At 31.4% G+C, this 24,190-nt stretch overlaps 3 protein-coding genes across 4 annotated transcripts; all 3 read left to right on the forward strand.

Moving 5' to 3' along the window:
• The first annotated feature begins 1,024 nt into the window (after positions 1-1,024).
• Positions 1,025-10,008, forward strand: LOC105128059 (splicing factor U2af large subunit A-like). The gene is made up of 18 exons (XM_011029568.1): positions 1,025-1,209; positions 1,313-1,488; positions 1,690-1,809; positions 2,412-2,479; positions 3,116-3,198; positions 3,309-3,353; positions 3,447-3,506; positions 4,226-4,286; positions 4,384-4,496; positions 5,131-5,246; positions 5,481-5,579; positions 5,741-5,816; positions 6,072-6,160; positions 7,927-7,993; positions 8,076-8,174; positions 8,564-8,645; positions 9,061-9,128; positions 9,377-10,008. Exons 1-18 carry the CDS (start codon positions 1,132-1,134, stop codon positions 9,512-9,514), a joined length of 1,638 nt encoding a protein of 545 aa, XP_011027870.1. The 5' UTR covers positions 1,025-1,131; the 3' UTR covers positions 9,515-10,008.
• Positions 10,009-16,984: 6,976 nt separating this feature from the next.
• Positions 16,985-17,736, forward strand: LOC105128114 (S-linalool synthase-like). Its single transcript, XM_011029637.1, has 4 exons — positions 16,985-17,078; positions 17,160-17,375; positions 17,458-17,587; positions 17,689-17,736. The coding sequence occupies exons 2-4, from the start codon at positions 17,188-17,190 to the stop codon at positions 17,734-17,736; spliced, it is 366 nt and encodes a 121-aa protein (XP_011027939.1). The 5' UTR covers positions 16,985-17,078; positions 17,160-17,187.
• Positions 17,737-18,624: 888 nt separating this feature from the next.
• Positions 18,625-22,611, forward strand: LOC105128060 (beta-glucosidase 24-like). Of its 2 annotated transcripts, XM_011029570.1 has the most exons (14): positions 18,625-18,765; positions 18,893-19,162; positions 19,268-19,337; positions 19,487-19,545; positions 19,997-20,072; positions 20,208-20,285; positions 20,385-20,472; positions 20,550-20,805; positions 20,957-21,072; positions 21,179-21,396; positions 21,486-21,517; positions 21,702-21,804; positions 21,917-22,025; positions 22,245-22,611. In XM_011029570.1, exons 2-14 carry the CDS (start codon positions 19,010-19,012, stop codon positions 22,411-22,413), a joined length of 1,527 nt encoding a protein of 508 aa, XP_011027872.1. In that variant the 5' UTR covers positions 18,625-18,765; positions 18,893-19,009; the 3' UTR covers positions 22,414-22,611. The 2 variants fall into 2 exon arrangements, with proteins under 2 accessions (XP_011027872.1, XP_011027871.1); XM_011029569.1 differs by having other exon boundaries at positions 18,625-19,162.
• Positions 22,612-24,190: the final 1,579 nt, after the last annotated feature.

Consider the following 24,190-nt stretch of genomic DNA (forward strand, 5'->3'; position numbering starts at 1 on the left):
TTTATTTTATTTGAAATACTTTATGAAATGTTAATTATTATTATTTTAATTTCTTCATCTTTTTTTTTAGATTTGATCTTTATTATTTTGATTATTATTTATTTTATTTGAGATAATTTATGAATTTTTTTTTAATTTCATTATTATTCATCTTTTTAATTTGTAAGATTTGTTCCTCATTATTTTAATAAACTTGAGAAAAATAAAATATTAATAAATTATTTTCCAGTTTATTTTCCATAACATAACCAAATACTGGAAAGTATTTTCTAGTTCATTTTTCATAACACTACCAAAAATCGAAAAATAATTTACTTTTCAGAAATTTATTTTCCCTGGAATTCACTTTCTAGAAATTCAATTTTCCAGAATTCACTTTTCAAAAGGAAACAACTTTCGTGCAAATAAACGGAGCCTAAATTTTTCAGGAAAACACTTTTTTGAAAACCAAGTCAAATTTTCCTTTAACTAAAAAGTGTTTTCCATTAACCAACTTTTTTAATGACAAACAAACACAAGAAAGTTTAAAGAGTGATTTTTCAAAAAATTATTTTCTGAAAAACAAACACAGCCATAAAGAAAAATATTTTATTGAAAACCAAGTCAAATTTTTGTTTGACTGAAAAATATTTTGCGTTGACCAGAAAATATTTTCTATTAATTAAAAATTAATTTTTATTAATTAATTTTTTTAATAACAAATAAATACAAAAAAAATTTAAAATATAATATTTTAAAAATTACTTTTTAAAAAACAAATATTACCTAGTTACTTTGAAACTCGGCCTAGTCCACGTAACAATTTGATAGGTCACCATGATGGTTTGATGTGCTCAGCTAAGTTTACTATCATGGAAGAGTTCCCTCGCCGTATTGCTCGCGGGCAATTAACCATTAATTAACTAACAAAATAGGGTATGCCATTTCACTATCGAGCCCATTAAAACAGAAAACCAAGCCTTTGAATATGGGCTTCCAGTTTAACTTTTTTCAGGGCCTATAAAGCACTGGGCTGCGGCGGTTAGCTGTCTCTTTTCTTCTTCTTCTTCTTCACATCGCTTCTTCCCATTTAAACCAAGATTGAAATCAAAATCGAAATTAGGGTTTTGATTTCTCAAAGTTTAAGCTACAATGTCTTACAACGATACAGGAATCGATGAGAATGACGAAGATTACACTTCTCAGATTGATCGTGTCTCCCGTCACAAGGTACCGCATTTCTTCTTTGTTTCTCTACAAGTTTTTAGACTTAAACATCACTAGAAGTATACTTCTCTTTCCATAGAAAGTTTATGCCCTCTTTTCATGTTAGACGTACAGTTCTCGGGAATCTGAACATGATAGGTCAAGGACTCGAGGCAGGGGAAATGATCATGACCGCTATCGTGGCGGGTATAAAGATGGAAGTGTGAGGAATGATGGAAGAAGAGATAAATTCGGTGATTTTGAACGTCATGAAAGGAGTAGCCGTGGTCGTAATTATCATAGGTTATAGTTTTCTCGTTTATTTATTTATTTCATGCTATTGAAGTTCATTACCGTGGTATTTTGTGGTTGTTGGATATGTTTTATTGATTTTCGAGCTTCTCATATGTGAATTTACTTTTAGTTATCCATTTTAGATGTGGTTGTTGGTACTGGGGAGTGGGAATGATATAGTGATTATGAAAATTACTGTTCTTTTTGTAGGCACCGTGATTATGATGGTGATAGAGGAAGAAGGAATGGAAACAGATCAAGTTCTTATTCTCAGGGTAAATTTCAGAATCGATCTAGGTCACGCTCTCGTTCGCGATCTCCTTCGAAAAGGTATTGATCTTTTAATGTTAGCGTGCAAAATTTTATATATGTTTTTTTTTTCATTTTTTGTGATTGAACCTTGTAATGAAATGTAGCAGATAGATTGCCTGCTTGTAGACTAGTTAGCTAGTCCTTCGACTTATTTTCAATAACTCCAGGCAAGTGGGGACAATCTTGGCATCTTAGGACAATAATTATCCAAGTTTGTAAACCCGCTGTGAGGTTGTCATTGTCCAGTATAATCAAAGTTTCGCATGGCACTGACTATTAGAGAAACATAACTGCAAGTTGTGTTGCTATTGGGGTTAGAATTGCACTTGGTTCACCTTCACATAGCAAACCATTACAATTTTATCATGATTACCTTTCTAATCTGCTTCTACCAGATGAATTTCCATGTGCACCACTACTGATTAACATAATCTTATTAATTTATTGTTATTTCCTTTCCTTTCTCTCCTGTTCCTCTGAGTAATTACCTTTTCTTGATTATCTTACGTTTCTTGTATTGAAAATTAATCTAATTTCTTTGAAATGTCAAAATTAAAATAATATTTGTTAAAGATTATATTGTTTCATCATGACCTTCTTAAGATTAATTTTGTTGACAGCAAGCGGAAAAGTGGTTTTGACATGGCTCCATCTGAGGTGGGCATGCTTCCTGGTGCTGCTGTGGCAGGTTTGGATGTAGTCTCTGCTTTATATATACATGGGTTCTAACATTCTAGTACAGTAGTTTCTTATAGGATAGCATTTTCAGTCTGCTATTGACACCACCTTCTAGTAAACTTATAAATTTTATTTTGAAAGACGCTTATTTCCTTTCCTTTTAGTTTTTATCTATTGTTTACTACTGAAACTGAGAAGCATCATTCTGTTTTTTGGTTGTTGTCTGTTGTTTGTTTGTGTTTATGTTTATCACTTGGGTAAGAAGGCAATGTTGGGCTACATGTCCCACCATACCCATCGGAGGGACCATTGTAGATTTAATGTTCAACGGAGAAACAATGCATCAATTAGCTGGATCTTGTTCGTCCTCAACTGACAAGAGTGCCATTTGGTAGACTTACAAATATTTCCCTAGCATCTCCAGTGATGGAATTCGTTTCTTTATTATTTGAGTCGTATAATTTAGGTATGAAATAGGCTTCTTTATCTAGCTTTATGACGAGGTTGATAGTTCTGAGCTTCCATACATCTGATGTTATTAAATTTATCAGCAGGATATTTTTTTGATCAATATATATGTAGTTAGCATATGTCTTCCTTTTTTAGCTCCATGACTCACTCCTCTATAATCATATGTTCCTTTTAGTTAATGATGCTGGACAACTGCCAAGTCTTCCTCAAACAATGCCAGGAGTGGTACAGAACGCTTTACAATTTGGAACAACACAGGTGCACCTTTTCCTTTGGAATATATAAATGTCAAATTTCTTGCATTTTCTTTTATAGATGTATACGTTTTGTGCATGTGTGCATATAATTTCTCTTATTTCGTGTTACAGTATGGAGTTTTTCCATTAATGCCTGCCCAGGCCATGACCCAGCAGGTGGATATACGATGATGCTTATTCATATTACGTGTAAAAAGTATGTATCTATGGATTCACCATGATCTTATTCTCTGTGTTTCTTTCTTTCAGGCAACAAGGCATGCACGGCGTGTTTATGTTGGTGGTCTCCCTCCCCTGGCTAATGAACAGGTTCAACCTCAGTTTTTGGTTTCCTGCTTGTGTGATTAAATAATTTTATAAAAAATTGTCATGGACTCAAAATTTTTTGATTTTTTTTTTCTGTTAACATTCTTCAACATTTTAAAACTTGTAATTTAGCATTGCAAAATGCTTTTATAAGTTCATGAATTGTGTTTCTTCACATTGTCTTTTTCACACCATCTTTGTTTCCTATGTGAAACTGCAATTTTTTGTTACTGCTTTTGGAATTTTTATGGTATTATATTGCAAGTGCATTCTAGGAGTTATCACTCTTTATATTTGATTTTAAAAATCTAGTAAAGATCAATGTATTAGAAATTCTAAGATGAATGCTATAAAAGGCTTTTGTAGCATTCAAAGTGCTATTTATCTTCTAAGCAGTATTATTTTGTTACAATTTAGTTTAATAAGTGAATCTTTTAAGACATTTTCTTTTATTAGCTCTATGTCATGAGTTCTTTCAGAAATTTTTGTAGATGCAGCTACCTGTCAGGGTCTAACTTGCTAACTGTTATTTATTGAGGGGATACAATATTATATTTTATTAAGGTTGTCCATTCATGATGTTCTATGACTGGCTACAGTCAAGGTATTGGATTTATCACTTTGAATCTTTTGAACATCTCCTTTCTTGCATCTTACTAATATTTAGGGAGATTTCCTTGCAATATTGGAACATTATATGGTTTCTTATTGTTTTGAAACAGACAATTGCAGCATTCTTTAGCCATATTATGGCTTCCATTGGAGGAAATGCTGCTGGTCCAGGTAGTTCATCTTGTTACTGTCCTTACCAGAGTTCTTCTGGACATTTTTCAAACATTTTATTTAATTGTGGTGCACAATCCACTCTTTTCTCTTGCAGGTGATGCAGTGGTGAATGTATACATAAATCACGAGAAGAAATTCGCGTTCGTGGAGATGAGAACTGTTGAAGAAGCAAGCAATGCAATGGCTTTAGATGGAATTATTTTTGAGGCAAAAATTATCTTTTCATTATTTCTTGTCACATTTAGCAGAGTAATACGTGATATTTTGGATTATTATGTAAATTTTTCCTCTAACTACCAGTGTTTAGAATATTAAATGGAAAATGGTAGTTTGACGGATAAGACTCATTAGCATATGGATGTGGATTATATGTATATTAGTTTTCTAAAACCCATGCTTGCCAAACCTTTTGTTGTTGACTGTCAACATGGGAGACTTTGGGCTTCAGCTAGCTGTAGTAATAGCGGGATATGGTTAGTAGGTCATAACTTATTAACTTAGTCATCAGGAAAATGTGCTTATAGATGTATAATGGCTCTTTGTGCATCCTTTGTCAACAATTAACTATTCATAAACCTGGTGTGGTATTTGATGAGAATGAACTATTCAAGAATCTTTGGTTAGGATACTGAGTGCTTTTGGTGGCTTGTTTATCCTCATGCTTTGGGGCTTTAATTTTAAGGTGTTTATGGCAAGAGTTGGGTAAAAAGATTCCTATATGCTTTAATATTTTTTGCATTCATTTTCATGGATGTGGATCTCATAAAGTGCATTTAAATTGGCACATGCTCTATGTGTTGTTACTACTTATTTGCTTGACATGCATATTTGGTATCTCTAGGGGGTTGCTGTGAGAGTTCGGAGGCCTACTGACTACAATCCGTCATTGGCTGCGACTCTGGGTCCTAGTCAACCAAGTCCTCTCCTTAACTTAGCTGCTGTTGGTCTCATACCAGGGTAAGCAAGTGCTTCCTTTTTTCTTATTAGAAGATTGGTTAAGCATCTCTTTCCATTATTCTGGCATTAATGATTATTTAATTTCACTTGGAGTTTGTCTTACTAATTGTGTTTTTGTTATTGTTGATATAATACACTACTGTCTGTCCATTTGCATCAGCAGAGATGGATTTTACATTCAGTTGAAGGATCTTCCTTGACTTGTGGTTTGCTTATTCATAATCTGATTTTCAGTACAATTAGTGGAGCAGAAGGACCTGATCGTGTCTTTGTGGGTGGATTGCCATATTACTTTACTGAGTTACAGATTAGAGAGTTGCTAGAATCTTTTGGGTATGAAGCTCTACCATGCTTGTCTTTCATTTACAATTTTCTTGCCACAGCCGTCGTTTTCTTTATGTTTTTGGCTCCTCATATTCATTAATCTAATTTTAAGTAGTTTGGATGCTATATAGATGTTTTAACTGTTGCAATGGTATGCTCTTGATCTACAGACCTCTCCGTGGTTTTGACCTTGTGAAGGACAGAGACACTGGGAACTCTAAAGGATATGGTTTCTGTGTCTATCAGGTGAGTGATTGAAACATTATAATCATTTGGTATGTGTCTCAACAGCTAAACATATTATGTTTTGATCTTAAAGTATATGGGCTCTGAAATTCAACATAAGCTTTTTGCGTCTTAGGTTGGATTTAGAATTGACTGTTAAAAACCTGCTTTACAAGCTTGTTTTAGATCAAATGTATAGTTATGAGTGTATAATTTTGGGGTGTCTTTTTTTTTTTTTTTTATCTCTAAATGGTGAGTAATGTGCAAGTACTTCAGGATCCTGCGGTGACTGATATTGCATGTGCTGCTCTAAATGGCTTGAAAATGGGAGATAAAACTCTAACTGTCCGTCGTGCTACTGAAAGGTCAGTCTTTTTAATCTAATGAGCCTGGATTTGGCTGGAATTTATATTATCATTCCTCCCGCATGCATCAAAATGGCACACTCCCTTTTTATGCTACCTTACATATACTTTTACTGCCATGCTTTTGTATGGTAGCCTTGCCGGTTTTTGCAAATTTTCTTTTTGTAAAGTTTCTTAGCCCCATTTTTTCTCTCTAAAATTGGCACTGGTGGAAATCATGCCTGTAGATGACACAAGTTTCATTCAAAACTTACCCTTTCTCTTGAGCTTTCTGGAAGCTCAGTCTTCTTATTGTGTTGCTGATTTCCACGTACTTCAACAGTATGATAAATTCTAGACTTGGGACTTCTAGTTTCCAAATTCACAAGTGACATGAGATTCACTAATGTTGAAAGTATGGACTGGGAACAGAAATGTGCCTGCATGCTTACACACAAGTGTGCATGTTTATACACGGGCAAATATTGAAATTGGTGCTTTTACAGAGAGAACAAGAGTTGTTTCATGTTTTTCTGCCTTCGCATCACTCTTCAATGAATTAGTAGAGATTGATTGGTGTTTGGAGTGTGGCCCAGTGAATATATTTTGGTGTTTAGTGGGTTGTGTGAGACATAAAATAGTCTAGGAATTATTCTCTTTCTTTCAGTGATAGAAACAATCCTCTTACAATTATGCAGATAAATTTGATTAGTTTCAAGGCGGTATGAGATTATTGTTTCTCTATCAGTAATAGCAATTATATTCTTATTTGGCCTTTATATTTATAATTTCAGTGAAAATGCAAGAAATTATTGCTTTCCCTGGCCTTGATTTTGTCCTCACCTTTCTAAGCTTTCTTTAATCCCCTATAAGACACCAGAGGCAAAATAAGTCACTGAAGATAAAATGAAGCTCAAGGACGATCCAGGCATGACTGCAACATGAGATATGTATAAATTAGCAGATCCATAATATATATACATGGTATTTAGATCCAGATACAGTTGAATGGTTGAAGACACTCTTCGAGACCCTATTAAAAAACTAACCCTCCCTGAGGTGCCATTGCTCTTTTTGGCTATCCATTCAATCTTACTACCATTACAAACCTAATTGGTAGGATTGTGTGGACCTGTAGAGGGCCCAAAGTTGATGATGTAGCTGACTGTTGCCTGTGCATTGCATCCTTTGTCTAAGGCTACAAGCAAAGGGTGAACCTTTTGACTAGCCCCTCAAATTCATGAAGTTCGCTGGTTTTAAGTGAATATCTTGTCCCACTAATGACTGAGACAAAAGACATGTACATGTGTGTGTTGGGAGAGGTGGGGATGTGGGGGTAAGGGGCAAGCCATGGACTCTTTTATTTAAGTTGAAGTTTTTACATTTTGAAAATCCATATGTTGAGGTCAATTAAACCAGACTGATTGTGATTTGTGGATTTAAGTTGATGAAGGCAATAGATCGATGCATTTCTGTCAATCAAATTCCTTCCCATTCTTTGTTGTTTCACATGTTTTGTGGGTGATGTGAAAACAAGCCACAATCAAGAATGAAATGAAAGAATGTGTTGTATTCGTTAAACTTAAGAAGAAAAAAAATAAAGCATGGAGGGACTTATAAAATTTGCTTTAGAAAAACTTTATTTTTTTGTTCTGCGCCTAAATGCTGTTTGTTCCATAGACCCTAAGCTATGAGAATGTGCGTGTGTGGCTTCAGATGATACTTTTACATTAATGTTTGAATTCATGACTTTGCACACTTTCGTTGATGCATGTTGCCTGAAACAGTGGTGGGCAGTCCAAGTCAGAACAGGAAAATATATTGGCTCAAGCTCAGCAGCATATAGCTATCCAGGTAAAAGAATACGTCTATTGTTATATTTTTTCAGTTACTTTCAAATCTATGGTATAGGCTCACATATGGTTTTTGCTTGCAGAAAATGGCCTTGCAAGCTGGTGTTATGAATCTTCCTGGAGTAGGGATACCGTTGGCAGAATCTTCGTACACTCCATCTAAAGTTTTATGCTTGACTGAGGTGCCATACAGCCCTTTTCTAGTTCATGGTTTTATTTTCTGCTGTGCTGCTATTACTACTATCACTACCGGCTATTTAAAGAATGGGGAGAATGAGAGGAAATAATGAGAGTTCCAAAATGCTTAGAAGGGAAGCTTGTTTTGTGAGCACTTTGATGATTTTCCTCTACTTGTCCCTGTTCCTTCATCCCCAGATGAAGTATGCCATGATATTCCAAATGTTTATTCTAATATATAGTCATTACATAGTGCAGCTGTGAGCTTAGATCACCCATCTGTTTTTGCATACACTTTTGTTTCACGATCAGTGTTTTTATCTTTTGTTTAATGGATTTATGTTGATTGAATGATTGATAAATCTAATTCTCTTCTATCCCCTTTCTGATAAAGGCTATTACCATGGAAGTACTAGCAGATGATGAAGAGTATGAAGAAATATTAGAAGATATGCGGGAAGAATGTTGTAAATTTGGTATGTCATAAAGATATAATTATATTCTACCTCCTTGTTCTTTCTTTTTGCCTGTAGGGTGTGCATGAGTGTACCCATGCATGGCTGCGTGTTTGTCTGGTATGTGCAAGCACTTGCACATTCATACAAGTACATCTCTGTGCATCTGTGCCCACACAGTTGTTACATGTGCATCAGTATTTATTCTTTTCTACATTGAAAATTTGACCTAGAACTATTTGTAAGATGCAAATTCTTAATCTGCTGTTGTTTTTCATTGCATTCTTCTTTTGGATAAAAAATTTCTTTAGTGACAGACTATATGTAGCTTTACAGGGATCTTATCATGGAAATTGCTGTTCTCCTTGTTTCTAATATGTAGCTCTTTGGTACGTGCAGTTTATTACTTATAATATTTGCTTGGTCGTGTGATCAGGAACTTTGATCAATGTTGTTATTCCTCGCCCAAGTCAGAATGAAGAGAAAATGCCTGGCGCTGGAAAGGTATGTGGTTTTCTTGTACTGCACCTGTTTTTAACCTGGGTATTTATTGCTGAGCTCTGTCTCACTTTTTCCTGATACTTCTGAAAGTATCTGCATTCATTCCTCCAATTTTGTACTTGCTGCCTAGTTTGAAAACAAAGGGTACTATTCGCATGGAGATGGTGATACCAGAGAATCTGAGATTATGGTGCACCTTGTAGTAATAGATATTTTGTAGTAATAGCACCCTGTACTCTTATTTCTTGCAGGTGTTCTTGGAGTATTCTGATACCATTAGTTGTGCAAATGCAAGAAATGCACTAAATGGGAGGAAATTTGGAGGGAATACTGTGAATGCGTTGTATTATCCAGAAGAGAAGTATTCTAATGGAGATTATGGCGCATAAGAAACTTAGGAACACGATTCCCTTTCTCAAGTTCTGTATCACAGTTTATATTATATTATCGAATCATTTATTGTCAACTGTTAGCAGCTACTTCCTGCGCAGATATCTCAGGTATGTAAATATAACTTTGTGTCGACTGTCAGCAACAAAAAGCATAATCTGTTAGTTAAGGTGGCTTGTTCCTTGTCCATTCTCTTTCATCCCTCGTGCCCCATTGTTTCGAGCAACTTGTGGATTCTGGCAGTGGTTGTTTAAGGGGTTGGTTGAGCAGCGGGAACTTCTGTTTATTGATGAAACGCAATATTGTTAAAAGACTTTTTATCTTGCAATTTTTAAGATTCCAAGCAATAGTGTTTTGTATGTTAAGAAATCTCAAATTATGAGGAAGTGAGAAACGGTGTTTGCCATGTGTGATCGCATTTCTGGACATGTCTTGTCTATAACAGCATTTCACATCAGTTCATGTGTAAATGTTATGGGTTCTGAGTAGTTTTATAATTCTTTTGCACTTTCGATCTGATCTCATCATCAACAGGTTTTTCATTTGTTTCTTTTGAGGATAGAATTGTTTTCAGAAGCCAGAAATTATAGTTTTTGTTAAGGAGGGTGATGATATTGATAGATAAAATTAGAATTTCTCATTTAATTTTAATGAGAGAGCTTAGGGTTGTCTGACATGATTTATAGAGGTCTTTTGATTTTGAGTTGTATTTCTTTTTTCATAAATAATATATGACAAAAATAAGTCAAGTTAGAGATATGTTGTTGTTGTGTTAACCATTACTTGACTCTGGCTTAAAAGTAAAATAACATATTATCAAAGAATTAAATCATAAAAATAAATAAATTTAAGGAATGAAATGAATAGATAATGACACATTGTATTGACCAAGGTTAATCGATGAAATTTATAGTCTAGGTAATGGAATGAAAATAATAAATTAACTTAGTTGGATAATCTATGTCCTTTTATCCTTTTCTTATTTTCTTGTTGGTTGGATCTTAATGGAGTTTTAATTGAAATTAGGGTGGATTAAGTTTGGAACTAAATTGATGACTTATAAAAGAATCAGATACAAAATTTGATAAATAAATAAACATTAAAAAAAGAAATTGAAAAAATGTCAGCTTAGAGGGAAAAAAATATCAAATAAACTTGATTGAATTTTTTTAATTTGAGTTAATTTTTCAAACTCATAACTTATGAAACCTAAATTTGAGTTTAATAAAGTTAATAAATTTAATGTTGAAAGATAAAATAAAAAAATTAATTTAAAAAACTTACTAAAATAAAAAAAAGAAAAAAAAAAGAAAAAGGATCAAATCTAATAGGAAAAAAAATAAAGAATAAATTTTTTTTAAAAAATAATTTTAAAAATTATTTCAAATATAATAAATAATAATTAAAAAAATGAGAATCAAACATGATAAATTAAAAAATTAAATAAGGATGGAATTGAAAAAAAATTTAATTTTAAAAATTATATTAAATAAAATAAATAGTAATCAAATAAAAAAACATCAATTCTAAAAAAAAATAAATTAAAGAAATATTTTAAAAATTTAAAAAAAGATGAAAAAAGAAAAGTGCATTGGCATCAAACCTATGTTAGTAAGCATGCACATCATTTAAGGAGGGAGAGACCACAAAAACGATTCTAAAAATATTAAGGAAGGCCAGCTTTGGCCATTGTAATCCCCATCATGCATTCTCAAACATGTTTTGACTTTTAAATTTTTAAATTTATTAATATATCAAATTATTTTTTAGTTAACTTAATTATAATTAAAAGATCATGATAAAAAGACAAAAAAATCATTACACATAAGTTAAATAAATTTTCCTTTTAAATGCAATTTAGTCATTTTTAAAAGTTTGAAAAGACTTAATTATCCCTAATTAATCTGATAATAACTAATGAATTTTATAAAAATATCGTATTGTTACTAACAATTAATTCATTGATTTTTTTGGAAAGGATAAAATGGTAAGTACATTATTGTAGTGATTAGTATAATGTGTCTAGGGACATATTGAAATTTTACTTGCCTTTTAGTTTTTTTTTAAATATTACCAAATATTATCTCATAAATAAATTTGTATTTTTTCTCTCCTAAAAACATACACACATTAAAATTCAATTAAAAGAAAAGTTGAAGGCTATGGTAAAATCATTTTTCATGCACTGTGCACCAAGGTACTATAAATTCACAAAGTGTTTCTACATTTTTGTGCTTTAATTATTTTTTTTCACTTTGGTTACCGAACATTTTTTTTTCAATTTAGGCCTTATACATAGTATTGATTGGGAATTAATTTTAGTAATTTGTTTTAATTTCTTTTCTATGAGTTTATCATGGTAAAAAAAAAAAACCCTTACATTAGGTTGATGTTCAATTTTATTGCATAAAAAAATTAAGATTTAAGAAACTAAATTTAATAGTTAATAATAATGAAAGGTTTTGGCATATAGAGTTTTTTTGTTTTCATTTTTTTCATCTTTTTAGTTTGAAAATTTTATATTTTGGTCTAAAACTTTATTTTTACCATGTTTCAGTCCTTGAATATTAGAAAGGAAAGAGAAACTCACTAAAAAATAGAGAATGAGAGAGCAAGTTATCTATTGACCACCTAGACACACACTTGACTTGTTTTGTTCTTTATTTCTATAGTTTTTTTTTCTTATAATTTGAGTTTAAATATATTTAAATAGATTAATTAAAAATGAAATTGAGACTTTTTTTACTAAATACCATGCAATTTTTTTTTTTTACTAGCATCATAGCCTCTATTTTGAGACTTTTTTTACTAAATACCATGCATTTTTTTTTTTACTAGCATCATAGCCTTTATTTTTTTTTATATTATCATTGTGATATTTTTCCTTTGTTTTTTCTATTAATTTAATTCAATCACGTTATTGTGCATGCTTATTTTATTATTGTATAATTAAATAAAAATGATTTCAAAAAATATAGTTTGACCTAATTGAGTTTATGACTTAGGTTATGTGATTAACAAGTTAATACTAATTGATTTTGATTGATCTAAATTATTATTATTTTAATATTTTTAAGAAATGTTAAGAAGTGGCATGAAAATTTTTTCAAGGTCAAATCAGGTTATTGCTAGATCAATTGGGTGAAGAATGAAATTGTTTAATTGAGCGGATCATATAAAATCAACTCTTACCTAATTTAATTTAAGACTTGGGCCAAGCAAGGGCCCATGCCTATGAATCTTCCGTTTTAATTAAAATAAGTTAGATAAAAATTTATTTGGGGTGTTATTTTATTAAATGCTAAAACATACTTGATATTTATTTTGTCAAATACCATTCAGTTTTTAAGGTTGACCCGATAAATAAGGTTATTTTTAATAATACTGATAACAAATTCCTCAAGACAATGTTTGGGTGGTCTATTATTGTTATATTTTTTAATACATTCACATCAAAATTATTATAATATTATTTTTATTTAATTTAAACTTGCTTTTATAATTATGATAAGAAGTTTAAAAAATTATTTTGGTCGAAAAAATCCGGATAAAAAAGAAACTCAATAATAGGATAAAAAGGTTTTAATTAGAGGGATTTTTTTTAATTCAAATCATCAAAAATTATTTGGATATTGATTCTAATTATTATTGTTTATTAAATAAATGAAAAAAATAAAAAAAATAATAGAAAATATTAAGATTTTGCTAAGTAATGGTGCATGTTAAATAAAAAGTTATGGGTTTGGGTCAAAGCTCAATCTAATTCCCTGGTTCTTTGAATAGCAGTTTAACAAACTACACTCTTAATTGCTAGTGGCCACTACCCTTCCAGTTTGTAGCTACAAATCATGCTCCTTCTCATTTTCCTACCTTTTCCAAAAACATTGAACACTTTTTGAGTTAAAAAGAGTATCACACAATGTTCAAGCACATATTATTTTTATGCTTTTACTAACATATTATTTGCAAGTACACATTTGCTTTTATACAAGGTTAACACTATCTTTTTTAGTTAGTTATGACCAATGATTACTTTTAGCCAATATATCATTAATATTTACCAAACACTTCATTAATAACGTATAAAATACTACTTTCAGTAATGGGTAAAAATATTTTTACCAATCAATTATCATGCAAATTCTAAGATGAGCTTATGTTATCAAGGTTTATAAATAACTTGGGTCACCAGATAAACGAGAAATGTTTTCATAAGTCACCATTTCTCAAACTAAACATTTCAAACACAATACAATTTCTCTCCATTCGTACATTATTTTTTTCTGATACACCCACTAACACGATAGCTAATGGTGCATGTTAAATAAAAAGTTATGGGTTTGGGTCAAAGCTCAATCTAATTCCCTGGTTCTTTGAATAGCAGTTTAACAAACTACACTCTTAATTACTAGTGGCCACTACCCTTCCAGTTTGTAGCTACCAATCATGCTCCTTCTCATTTTCCTACCTTTTCCAAAAACATTGAACACTTTTTGAGTTAAAAAGAGTATCACACAATGTTCAAGCACATATTATTTTTATGCTTTTACTAACATATTATTTGCAAGTACACATTTGCTTTTATACAAGGTTAACACTATCTTTTTTAGTTAGTTATGACCAATGATTACTTTTAGCCAATATATCATTAATATTTACCAAACACTTCATTAATAACGTATAAAATACTACTTTCAGTAATGGGTAAAAATATTTTTACCAATCAATTATCATGCAAATTCTAAGATGAGCTTATGTTATCAAGGTTTATAAATAACTTGGGTCACCAGATAAACGAGAAATGTTTTCATAAGTCACCATTTCTCAAACTAAACATTTCAAACACAATACAATTTCTCTCCATTCGTACATTATTTTTTTCTGATACACCCACTAACTTAAGTATCGAAGAGTCTTTTATTCCATGATGGGCTTTTTTTTTAGGAACACTTAAGCTTAGACACAAGCCTATATTTACAAGCCCACACATCTTAGTCTCGAATCACAGCTAATGAAAAGCTTATTTTTCGCGTGAAGTCTTTTCACAACTTTAATAGCGGTGCTATTTGTAAGAATTAAACAAAAAATCAGTTCATCACCTTTCATTACTCACCAAAAACTCTTTCCATGGAACAAAAAAAGTCCAAGATAAGGGAGAGTAATTGATCTCTCTCCCACAAAAACTTTAATTTTCCTATATCTTTAATAACTTACTTATCAAGTTCAAGTGCTTAACAATGATAACTTGGTCATAAAAGAGCAACATCACACTCTTTTGTTTTATTAACAAGAAAATTCAACACTCAACTCCATTACATACACTAGATGTAAAAAGAAAACTATGATTTCACAAAAGAAGAAAAAATGACATGTAAAGTTTGTATGATATTTCTACTCTCTAAAGTAGTAGCTCTCCTTATAAAGAACAATTTTCTATAGATCCTAGCCATATGCATGATTATCTTCATCAATACTCTTTTAACTCTCATTTTTATCCTCCCTGATAAAAAAAGATCTAGAAGCAATACTAAATCAATTCCTAAGAATAAACACTAGTCCCACCAGATTCTTTATTTTGTCATAGAGTGTTACACACGTATCTCTCTAAAGTTATTTAGGATAACTATGATGATCTTACAAATAATAGAGAGCATATACAAAATATCATAGGCTTCCTAGAGTTTGTAATACAAAAGAATAATGTCATGTCTAAAATTTTCCCCATAACTTTCATGTATCTGCTAGGATATGATATCACATCTTTGAATATGACTCTATCAACCTTAATGACCTTTATATTAAGCTTATATTTTGTTTCAACACTATTATCCCATCTATAAAGAGCAAAAGCATGACAAAACCCTTTATCATCACCTAACAAAAAGATAAAAACACCATAACATATCTCTAGAGATTTAATAAGGAAGTGCTTAATGTGAAAAATCTACTAGAACCATTTGCCAATGAGACCCTGATAAGTGGAGTTTACAACTACTCATTATAGAAACACATGTATATACTGTATGATAAGATCCTTCTGTGCACTAAACATCATTAGTGTCGAATCAAAGCATTTTAAAAAAAAGCACCAATGAAAACATTTGTGATCTTTTTATATTTTTTGCACTTTTGACTAACCCTCTCACCACCATATGAGTTAAGGTATTAACCATAATCAATAAAAAAAGCCTCATAATCCACCCTTGACAAATAACACAGAATGAGAAACCCTAATAAATTTAACTTTTTTCACCATAACTATAAGAATGAAATTTATAAATGCCATGCCCTGAAAAAAAAAAGATATAAATATTTATTGCTAGAGGATACCTTTACCAATTCATGAAAAAAAAAAGGAATTTAGTATGAAATCAAGGAAGTATACACACTTGAATCTACATGAGATACAATAATCCCTAAATTAGCTAAATAAATTGTATCTTTGTCTTTTAAGCATTTCAATAAAAATCATAGTTTTTCTCCATATCTCCAATGCCTCTAACAAAAAAATCTTCATTAAAATCTTTAAATGTATCTCCATGAAAATCTTCATGGTGAGATCTCTATGTCTCCAAATATCTCCATAAAATCTCTATGGTAAGATTTTTATGTTTCCAAACATGTTTACATTGAATTTTTATACATATTACTTACTTCTATACTCGCTTTTTATTACTTCATAGTTTATTATAAGAAATCAAGACAATTAAACTCTTCTTTCTTACATTTGGCAAAAATTTACATAAAGAAAAGTTGCATACAAACACTTCATAAAATATTAAAGAGGCCAACATTAAATATAACATGTAACAACATCACTTGTATGAAATTAGTAAGTCTTTTTTTTTATTTTTATTGATTAAGCCTTTCAAATATTTTTTTTTAAAAGACTTTAAGTGAGGGGATGATGGTGTAATTTTTTTTAAGAAAAAGAGACAACAGTTTCTTTAGCAGTATCCCAAATAAACCGCACCACCACACTACATGTAGATACTAGCATACATTATTTGTGGCCGCCAACCATGTCTCACTATTTGGACCAAGTCTCGAATGACCGATTTTTTCCTTCCCTATCTTTCCAAACACACTAAATGTTTTTATGGTACGAGGAGTCATAATACATCTCACATGTTATCCAGGCATACCAACTTTTATATTTTTAGTAATACATTCTTTTTAGGTACATATTTTTATGTAAAGTTGACATTGTTAATTTTTCTTAGCCTATTATTTGAGCTAATATATCACTAACATTTAACAAACACTTCACCAATATCACCCGATCAAATACTACTTCAAATGGTGGACACCAATTAATATTTTTACCAATTCATTTTCATGCAACTCTTAATGTGAGCTAGTGTGAACAAGAAATATAAATATCTTAGGTCATTAGCTAAATCAGATAGGCTCTCATAAGTCACAATTTCTTAGACTGAACATTGCAAACCATAACCGTCACTGGTTATCATGCCTTCATAATGACAAACTTAAGCAACTGGCTGTGAAAAACTACGAGTTTCGACAAACGACATACAAGAGTGAATTGGAAGAACTGACAAGGTAAGACACAGGGCAAGTGAATATTTTATAAAGTAGTTCTAGATAGTTGAAGGAAATTAATGTCTTGGTTGTGTGAGATAGGTGGTCTAAGAGCTGGGGCCTTAGTGACATGGGGTTCGGCCGAGAGAGAACTGCGTATTGCTACTTCGCCGTTGCTGCTAGCACATCACTACCTCAGGATTCTGAGATCAGAATGATGGTAGCAAAGAGTGCTATAGTTATCACAGTTGCTGATGATTTTTATGATATGGAAGGCTCTCTTGATGATTTGGAAAAAATCACAGATGCAGTTCAAAGGTAAACCAATGTGCCTATACAGAGGAATAAAAGATTATGAATGGAGATCAAACTCCGAATGCTCCCAAAATTACTTTGACAGATGGGATGCTAAGGGCTTGAGTGGCCACAGTAAGACTATCTTTGATGCCCTTGACAGCCTTGTGAACGAATTAGCAAGAAAATACTCTCGGCAACACGGAACCGATAAAACAAACAGTCTCCGAGATGTAGTAAGCTTTCCAATATTTTTCTTCACCTCTATGGTTTGTTTAATTTTGTCTTCACAATTGATTAACGTGTCTCGGTATTTTGTTCTTTTATGGTATGAAAGTGGAGTGAAACATTTGCTTCCTGGTTTACGGAAGCTAAATGGAGCTAAACTCGTTTTTCAGACATCCTGAAGCCCATGTTTAAAAGCTTGCATGTCTTGGCCAGAATCTTATAGCTCGTGAATAACTCATTTTTCATGTGAAGTGTTTTCACAACTTCATCATTACATATCATTTTGTTTCAATAGAATACAAATTATTATTTTTGTTGAAAGAATATTGACATATAATTAAATGAGAAAAATTGAATAGCTCCATGTGATCCATAATTAGATATTTTTCAGTCCCTTGATTTTATTTTTAATTATTATTAACATTTTTTATATTTATCGATACATATAATAATTTATTTATTTTATTAAACACACATATAATTTTTATTTTGCAATTAAAATATTTATTGATATAAAAAAACATTAACAAACACCTACAAATACTTTTTTTTTCATTAGAAATTAACTTCTGATCCATCCTTGTAATTACATGTGTTCGTCAAGTTGACAAGAATATACATATTCCTTGTGATATTCTAATAATTTAGTAATAATGCACAATTAAAATTTCATCCTTTTCTTTATTAAAGTCACTTTGTTATGAATTTGAGACTGAATTTGATTAGAGCAAAAACATGGATTACCTTACACTTAATTTGTATTTAAGTGTGGATTATAAAAGAACATAAAAAAAATATGAAATAATAAGTTTTCCAGCATTTAATGCACTTTATTTTGTTTTAAAAAATCACAGTACCATAATTATAACTATTGCTAGGAATAAAGGTTTTCCAGATAAAAAATTTATTTGAAAAATATCACAATTACCATTAAAAAGGAGGGACTGAAATACAAAATATTAGGGGTAGTTATTGCCCTCTTCCCTTCAACAGAGCTTTTCCAGCTTTTTTTTTTTCCCAGTTTTATTATGACACCTCTCGTGTATTAGAACAATTAATGGCTACTTTGCTTTGGATAAATAAAACATAATTTTGGCGCAGTGTCTTACAGGTAGATTGAGCAAAGCATGATGCCTATATCTCACAGCTGGATTCGATCTTCAACAAAATAATACGCCTTCAAACAATAAGGCTTCCATCGATCTAGATATTCCTATATATAGTCAATCATTAATTGTCATCTAACCATCTCTAACTGTTATGTAGCTTGTGCAGCTGTTTTCTCACAAAAAACATCTGTATCTTTTCCGGAGATCCATGGTGTGTTCGTCATCTCTAACTGTCGTCGTTGTTTCCTTGAGATGTTTTTCGCATCCAACATCTATATAAAGGCTAGGCATCCTTTTTGCTAATCAAAACCAAGTTGAAATATGGCCATTCAAAGCTACTTGTTGTTGAGCCTCCTGCTGGTTTTTGGCTCTTGTTTTAATAGCCTAGCTGCTACACAATGTGACACAGCTTCATTCAATCGCAAGAGCTTTCCTCAAGATTTTGTTTTTGGGGTAGCATCATCGGCATACCAGGTCAGAACTTTTGGGTTCCTTTCAATAGCTTTTTTCAAAGACTCTATACATTGCAAAACTTGATTATTTGTGTGTTAAGAAACATCTTGATTGTTTTGTGATCAGTATGAGGGCGCAGCATTTAAAGATGGAAAGGGACCAAGTATATGGGATGAGTACACACATAAATTTCCACGTCTCTCTCTCTCTCTGCCTCTTTTAATTCTTTAATTTGTTTCTTTCACTCATTTTTCTTATGAAGGATGATAATTAGGGTGATCTCGTTGTGTGTTTCACTGTTATAAGATTTTCACTTTGAATCTATCCATGCATAAATTAATGCAGGCAAGATATCTAATGGCAGCAATGGAGATGTCGCCCTAGATTCATATCACCGGTACAAGGTATGGACGAGGGAAGACTGAAAACTATTATAGGTTTTTACAGTGCATTCTATCCATCTCTGTGAAAAGAATCCAAATAGTAGCAGCTTTATGAAATGTTTCAAGTCACCATATAGTTTTAAATAGGATGTGAAGCCAGCAAATTTGCTTTTTGAAATGTTTCAAGTCACCATGTTCTAAGAATTCAAATATCCAAATATCATCGTATTCTTAACAATTTCTGTAATTATTTAGGCTTGGAAAGGAATTATATGACTTAAAGAAATAGAAAAATATTCCATGCCTTAGGAGGATATCATCTTTTTACTTGTCTATACGAGAGATCCATTCAATTTAGAATTTTATATATATGATATTGCCGTAGGTACCTATTTTTCATCGAAATATGAGGCCCAAGCAACGAACTGTTAGCTTAGTTTTTTGTTTTTTTTGTTCGATGATGTTCTTGCAGGAGGATGTTCAGATTATAAAAAAAATGGGCTTTGATTTCTACAGATTCTCAATCTCTTGGCCTAGAATATTGCCAAGTAAGAAGACTCAATTGCATTCAAGCATCTTCGACATTGATTTGTATCTAAATTCTAACGACAAAGTAAGATACAAATGGAAGGCTCAAATTCTTACAAGCAATTTTTCTTCTTCTTTTTATTTTTATTTTTCAGAAGGAAAAAAGTGCGGAGGTGTGAATCAGAAAGGAATTAATTACTACAACAATCTCATCAATGAACTCCTGGCCAATGGTAATGACTCTATATAATAACTAGTAATTCTCAACAAATATAATTAAATCATGTGCATGCAGAAATAATTCACCTGTTTCTTAATTATATCATTTGCAGGCATACAACCATTTGTCACCCTTTTCCACTGGGATCTTCCACAGGCCTTAGAAGACGAGTATGGAGGATTTTTAAGTGATAGAATCGTGTAAGTAAATCTCCTTGCCTTCGTCTTCCTCTAATATTAAACACTCGGAGTTAATCAGGAGCTGCTAAATTATGCAGGAATGATTATCAAGACTTTGCGAAAATTTGTTTCGAAAATTTTGGAGATCGAGTTAAACATTGGATCACATTGAATGAGCCAACCATGTTTACCATGCAAGGCTATGTTGCGGGCATGTTCCCACCAGGTAGATGTTCTGCTTGGATGGGAAAAAACTGCACTGGTGGAGATTCAGGAACAGAACCATACATGGTGTCGCACAACCAAATCCTTGCTCATGCTGCTGCTGTGAAACTGTACAGGACAGGGTTTCAGGTTTAACTCATGATTCCCACACCATTCTCCGATTATTATTTTTGGAAGAAGGGATGACTCAATTTGATCTGTATAACGATTACATCTTCTTAGTTTTTTTTTTTAATTGCCTATACATTGTGATTTAATTGGCTAAAATATTAATTTGTAGGCAAAACAAAAGGGCAAGATAGGGATTACATTACAATCAAATTGGTTTGTGCCATTGTCTAATGCTAAAGAAGACCTTGAGGCTGTCAGCCGAGCCCTCGATTTCAATCTTGGATGGTATGTGTTTGCTTGAATTTCATCTCGTGTTTGCTTGAATTTCATCTCATCTCTACTCGCTCATTGATGAATTCTTATAGCACTATTTTGGGGTCATTTTTTGTAGGTTTATGAGTCCATTAACCAGTGGCGAATATCCAAGTTCAATGAGATCTCTTGTAGGAGAAAGACTGCCCAAATTCTCCAAGAAACAAGCTGGATCTATAAAGGGATCATTTGATTTTATTGGATTGAATTATTATTCTGCCAATTATGTGGCCCATAAATCTCAATCTAATGATACACACCCAAGCTATGAGACAGATTCCCATGTTGCTTCCTTCTGTAAGAACGAACAACTTCAAGATGGTTTAGAATATATTTTTTTTCTTAATAATGCCATACTAACAATTGGCTTTTGGTTGTGCGTGCAGTTGAACGTGATGGAATTCCCATCGGTCCACAGGTATGAATCATCTAGTCAATAAGCCCTTAATTTCATATTCTTAATTAATGTAATTTGTGATTCGTTATTTTAACACACAGAGAGACTTCTTACTAGTTTTTCTTTCCATAAAATCTTAGCAAGAAAAGGAAAACAAATCCTATTCTTGGAACTAACACCTACTCATGATTTCATGAAATTACAGGCAGGCTCATTTTGGCTCCTCGTTTACCCAAGTGGACTTCATGATCTTTTGGTTTACATAAAGAAGGCATACAACGATCCAGTTATTTACATCACCGAGAATGGTAAATAATTTTTATTAGTTTCTCGGTGTAATATACAATGGAAGCCAGTTTTGTTGCATATCCCTTTTGAGTTTTGATATGAAATAAATCTCTCCGCCCTATTTTGCTGAAGGTGTTGACGAGTCAGATAACCCAAGATTGCCCCTAAAGGAAGCCCTCATAGACAACCAAAGGATCGATTATTTCCATCAGCACCTTTCTTTTGTGCAAAAAGCCATCAAGTAAGTTCTCAGTGCAGCTCTCTCTATGCGTGCATGTCTCCGTATAGGAGCTAGAAAAAGCTTTGTTCTGAAATGACGAATTATAAGCACGACCACTCACTGCAAATTAATGGATATAAAGACCACGTCCACAAATAATTAAAAATGCAGCACCCTAGCATGAAAGTTATTGGCTTCTTGAGAGCGTATGAATCTAACTTTATCTGTTCGTTTTGGTAGGGATGGTGTGAAGGTGAAAGGATATTTTGCTTGGTCGTTAATGGATGGCTTCGAGTGGGTAGTAGGATACACATCACGTTTTGGTCTGAATTATATCGATCATAAAGATGGACTCAAAAGACATCCTAAGCTCTCAGCCAAATGGTTCACGAGATTTCTCAAGAAATAGGCACACGGCCTCAATTGAAATCTCCACTGAATTTTATTAATTGTGATCTTCACAAGTGAGGCATGATTTAATCCTTATTTATAGTGTATTTTGCTCTTAAATAAATCTGAAGTTATGAGCAAGGAATTATTTTCCTTTCTTTTGCTGTTGATATGTTATATCTGATAAGTGAAAATCTTAAGTTGTTGGGCCCTCTCATGTCATGATGCCATAGTTCTTCTTTTTCTTTCTTTCTTTTTTATTTGCAGCAACTTTTCGGATATTTTTTTGATGAAGATCATTTTATTAATTCCCTAGCTGATGATGTAAAAGTCATAAAAAAAAAAAAGCTTTATGAGATATATAGGTTTACTTGTCTCTTTTAATATTTTTTTTTATCAAATATATAATTTTCAAAATTTTCAATTAAAAAAATAATATGAGATAAGTTTACTTATATATATATCATTTTTAAAATATAAGACCATGCTAATCCCTTATAAGATAAATTAAACAAACTATAAAGTTTAATTCTCCATCAGTCTTATAAGATAAATTAAACAAACTATAAAATTTAATTTTTCATTAGTTCAATGTTAAATGATAAAATTAAAAAAAAAAAAACAACTTAGACCAATCTTAGTTAACTTGTCAAATTCACAAGCTAGATCATGAGACTATGATGACCCTATAGAAAAAGTGATTTCTCAATCAACCTTGGATGAAATTGAATATATATATATATAATGAAGTCTAATTTATAATCAACTCAATGATGAATGATGAAATTCAAAAAATAAATACTAATTAAAAAAAATCATGTTAACTCCTGTAAAACTCATAATGTGAGTTGTAAGCGGGATAACCACATAGAAACTAAATCACAATAAATCAAGAAGCTTAAAGAGCTAAATTGATAAAGATACTATATTAAAAAGCTAAATTGATAAAATAGCTTTTTGAATGGTGTAAATATATTTTTTATTTATTTATTTATGTGCATTCCAGTAGTAAAAGGCCATTTAAAATAATCAATTATATTTTTATATATTTTATATTAAAATAATTTTAATATAATTATATAACTAAATTAGTTATTTTTTTATATAATTTAATCATGATGTTATTAATTATATGAATAATTTGTAAAATTAAATATAAAATTAATGAAGTAATATAAAAGTTAAAAGATATTATTTTAAGTTTAAATTTAAAATTTATTTATATAAATATTTAAAAATTTTAATTTTATATATTATTGTTAAAATTTTGATTTTTGAAGTTGAGGCACAAAAGCTTTGAGATTTGCAAGTTTTTTTTTTTTGTTCTATGAGTAAAACAAAGGAATGAGATGGTTGCCCTGATATAAACACACACACATACACTTTCTCTTGCTCTTGACTGTTCTACAATGAAGTGTAAAAATAACATTTTAAAGCAAGAAAAGGCATTTCAGCTATTTATATAGCTACCTTGTTGGAGTTGTTAAAATAAAAAATAATAGGTAAAAGTATAACTTTTGGTTTTGGCTATTCTGTTGGTCCTGTGTTAGAGTGGTTCTAATAAATTAAATATTAAAAAATAAAATTAAAGAGAGGAAAATAAAGATTTAAAAAATAAAAAATCCAAGATAAAAAATATTATTGCAATGGATAATGTTTTGTGAGTGATGCAAAATAACATATGTTTTAGGTTTATGTTTTTTAATTTTAGACATTAGTATCCTTGTCAGCTTAATTAGCCTTAATTAGCATGTAATATTGTTGATACAATAAGAAAAAAATTAAAATATTATAAA

The sequence above is a fragment of the Populus euphratica genome, unplaced genomic scaffold (assembly GCF_000495115.2).
Source record: "Populus euphratica unplaced genomic scaffold, PopEup_1.0 scaffold15.1, whole genome shotgun sequence".
Lineage (NCBI taxonomy): Eukaryota > Viridiplantae > Streptophyta > Magnoliopsida > Malpighiales > Salicaceae > Populus > Populus euphratica.